This window comes from Gloeophyllum trabeum (assembly GCF_000344685.1).
Source record: "Gloeophyllum trabeum ATCC 11539 unplaced genomic scaffold GLOTRscaffold_00197, whole genome shotgun sequence".
NCBI lineage: Eukaryota > Fungi > Basidiomycota > Agaricomycetes > Gloeophyllales > Gloeophyllaceae > Gloeophyllum > Gloeophyllum trabeum.
In genome coordinates this window covers 1-3,337 of record NW_006920606.1, presented here as the reverse complement: position 1 = coordinate 3,337, position 3,337 = coordinate 1, and the positions used below count along the sequence as shown (strand labels likewise).

Sequence of the window (3,337 nt, the reverse complement as noted above, 5' to 3'; positions counted from 1 at the left end):
TCCGTGAGAACGACTAATAACCAATCTTCTTTAGATGCAATTATCGACAAGGCGTCGCAAAGAGATCATACCTCATTCATCGCGTCGTTTGAGGTCTGCGCAACGTATATCGCGTCCATCAACCCGTCGAAGTCGTCGTCGGCGACGACGGACGATGTGGCGTTGTTGTCACGTATGGCTGTGGAGGGCGCGTCGGCCGCAGGAGATGTGCTCAGGGCGAAGGCTTCCAAAGAAGTCAAAAGATTCTTGAAGCAGGAGTACATTGTTGCAATTGTTTCCGGGCGATGGTGGGCGATGGTGGTCAAGGTGCGAATTGGGGGGGATGTGGTTGAAGTCGGACTTATATGTTCTCACGGCAGGTGCCGAAGACCATAATCGCGCGGTTCGAAATGCTTCTAGGCCCGCTGCCTGCACTGCAAGGCGCGACTACCGAGCGTACAGGGCTACTTTGGAATGATAAGGATACAGAACGATCCAAAGAAAAAATCAAAAAGAAAATATTGTGGTATGGCGTCTCCCCCCGCCGGACACTCGCACCACTCGTACAAGGTATGAGCCCTCATCCCTGAATATTTGGCAGGTAACAATACCGCAACGAGCGTTCAGCAACCCCGCACCATACTCTTTCTTCTGGAGGGCAGTTCTTACCCGTCGATGCCCTCTAGTAAATCCTGTCCGTGTTGTGTTCCGAGGGGTGAATCTAGCAGGGACCAGGCTGGCTAGTGTGCTCCATGCAGTGCCTCATCAGTCTCCACGATGGCGGAGGTGTCGAGCTGTTCCCTGGGTTCCTCGACCTCTCCGTGGCCTCATTGATGAACTCCAGAGTGAAGTCTCGGAGAGCCCTAGGCGTCCGGCGTCATGGGGCGCGTGGTTCCGACCAACGTCGTCCTTAGTCCTGTGAGCAACGTACGAGTTTTCGCCGCCCGCCTCTCCGGGACAACGGTGGACGAGCCGTCGTCATCAGTGGGTGTGGTGGGGAGGAGGTCGGCAGACGCAGTAGGTGAGGTATTGGACGTTCCGACTTCGACGCTGCTCGTCGTAATTTCAGGTCTTTTGCCTTTCATATCTCGGTTCGTAGGATGAACGGCGGCTGCAAATAAATTCCCCGCTCCATAGGGGAGATTCGTGAGTTCGGCTAGCATGCTCCACCACTCCTCCTGTGTGACTTCTTCGTCGAGCGCCGCGAGGCCGCACTCAAATGTAGGCAATGCATCAAAGACATGGTCAATACGCGCTAGGGAGTGAGCCAACGTGGTCGTGTGTTTCACAAGCTTGACTTCCTCTGATGGATGCGAGGACTAGCTCTTGGGCGCTGCGGATCTTCGTCGAGGTCAGTTATACGTTTCGCTGCCTCGGGGTGCAACATATGACGGATTCTTATCAGCCATGAAATCGAAAACAAATCACAACCAGTGAGTGAGGCTCCGTCAGGTCGTCACCTCCTGCATTAATCGGGGACGACATGGCCTGTGGACTACTGAGGCAAGTAGCCTCAGCCTTCGTGAAGAGGATGTCGATGACTGTCAGCATCGTGATAGAGTGAGTCAAAGATGGGCAGCGGACAGTTGTCAGCTGTAGCAGTCGAGGTAGACCACTGGCGATGAGCACTGATTACGCGGCAAGCGCCAGGCTATACGCATTCCTGAACTATACAGAACCCTAGGTGGAGGAGGCTGCAAACCCCTTCGCCCTGCCTGCATCTATTCAGTCCGATATCTATTACCCTCTTACACCGGTATGTGTGACGGTGCACCTCGGTACCCGCCAGGTCCCTTCCTCTAACTGGTACAGAAACTTTGGTCCTACGTGACTTCCGCTACTATCCTGATGGCTGGGAAATGTCATTCTTACCAGACTTCCTGCTGTGGTGACCGTACTGGCCATGTTTCCCGTGTCATCTCATTGCTCACTATGAAATGCGACAGATGGGGATGTCGTCTTCCTATCACGAATATACTCCCCTTTTCGATCATAAGCCGTCAAGCAAGGAGATTCAGGAGCATGTACGGTGAAACCACCGCATACATTCTACCTGAATGCTCTCATTTGTTGCATATATACTAGTCTTACGCCACCTCCTCATGTCCTAGTTTAGGTGTTAATGCGACGCCGAGTCATCCCTCGTCTACTGTGGCCATATTGCGAAGAATACCAGTAATTCTTCCAGTCTTGTCTTCTGACTCTTGGTACTCACGCCGCTAAGAGTGGCTACAGCAACGGCGCATTCCTTGGCCTGTAGCTAGTGAGGACAACGTCATATTCTGAATCAGATTACAATGACTCACCTCAAGGATCCGACCCTCTATTGTCTTCCGTCGTGAACATGTAGATAGTCACAGGTCATTCTTGACCCGGTCTGCGGCCACGGTCAAATGCTTGTCGCTGAATGCTCGATAAGTGGTCCGCCACCACACGGCAATTCAGGAAGCATATCTTCAACTCAAGCGTTCTGACGCTGTCTAGATCCATAGCATCAGCAGAGACCTGAACGACATACCAACTACGCCATCCGTGAGCGATACCAACAGTACAGTTAACGCTCCTATCCCGCTCGAGAGTGTCCAGTACTTTATCTCACTGTAAGGTCTTCAGGCCTCCGGCATCTACTTACAAGCACCTCAGTCTCTCAGGGGACGTAGACGGAACGGAACCTTAAAGCGAACAAACTCCATATCATCTTTGGCAAAATATCCACCGATCACCACAAAAGCATGTGTTACCATTGACTGAACCCCGCCCTCCAGGCCAATTCAAACCCGACTAGTTCCAAGCCGCTCAATTAACGCATCGACAGTGGGTCCGTACGGCTCACAACAATAGGGTATCACGCTTGGCTGAGACACGCATGGACACAAGGCGGCCGCCACTGCCACTCTTTGACCCCGCTCCAGAGGTATTTAAGACAGGAGTGCACAGGGCGGAAAGTATCCACTCCTCTCGCACTCCGATACATGGTTTCGGGCCTCGTCTTCCCTTTCACCGCTCCTGCGCTTGGACTATGGACGCGTCGATAATACCGACGCCCCCGTCGTGTCTGTCTCGCAGGAGTATTGTGAAGGACGTGATGGTGCTGCATGGGCCCACCATCGGACCCACCGACGTTTAGTTTCTTCAAGGCATGTACCCAGTTATCTGCGATGTAGCTAATGGCTCCGGTAAGTCAGCAGCCGTCTCTCAGGGAACAGTCCATAGCACACGCGACATATAATAGCTTTCCGGTCGCATCGCTCCACTTTACAGGCCCACTTGCCCAAGAGAGACAAGAAGAGGCCGATCCAATTGGAACGGACAGCACTGTTCTACCCATCTCCGGACAAACTGTGCCTGGTCTGAGCGT

The 3,337-nt window shown here is 53.0% G+C and overlaps 2 protein-coding genes across 2 annotated transcripts; one reads left to right on the top strand and one right to left on the bottom strand.

The window, feature by feature from the left end:
• Positions 1–174: 174 nt before the first annotated feature.
• GLOTRDRAFT_134461 (uncharacterized protein) lies at positions 175–569 on the top strand (the record flags this gene model as incomplete). The annotated part of the gene is made up of 2 exons (XM_007873435.1): positions 175–306; positions 360–569. 2 exons carry the CDS (start codon positions 175–177, stop codon positions 567–569), a joined length of 342 nt encoding a protein of 113 aa, XP_007871626.1.
• A 273-nt stretch (positions 570–842) lies between these two features.
• On the bottom strand, positions 843–1,530 carry GLOTRDRAFT_134460 (uncharacterized protein; the record flags this gene model as incomplete). The annotated part of the gene is made up of 2 exons (XM_007873434.1): positions 843–1,298; positions 1,408–1,530. 2 exons carry the CDS (start codon positions 1,528–1,530, stop codon positions 843–845), a joined length of 579 nt encoding a protein of 192 aa, XP_007871625.1.
• Between the last annotated feature and the right edge of the window lie 1,807 nt (positions 1,531–3,337).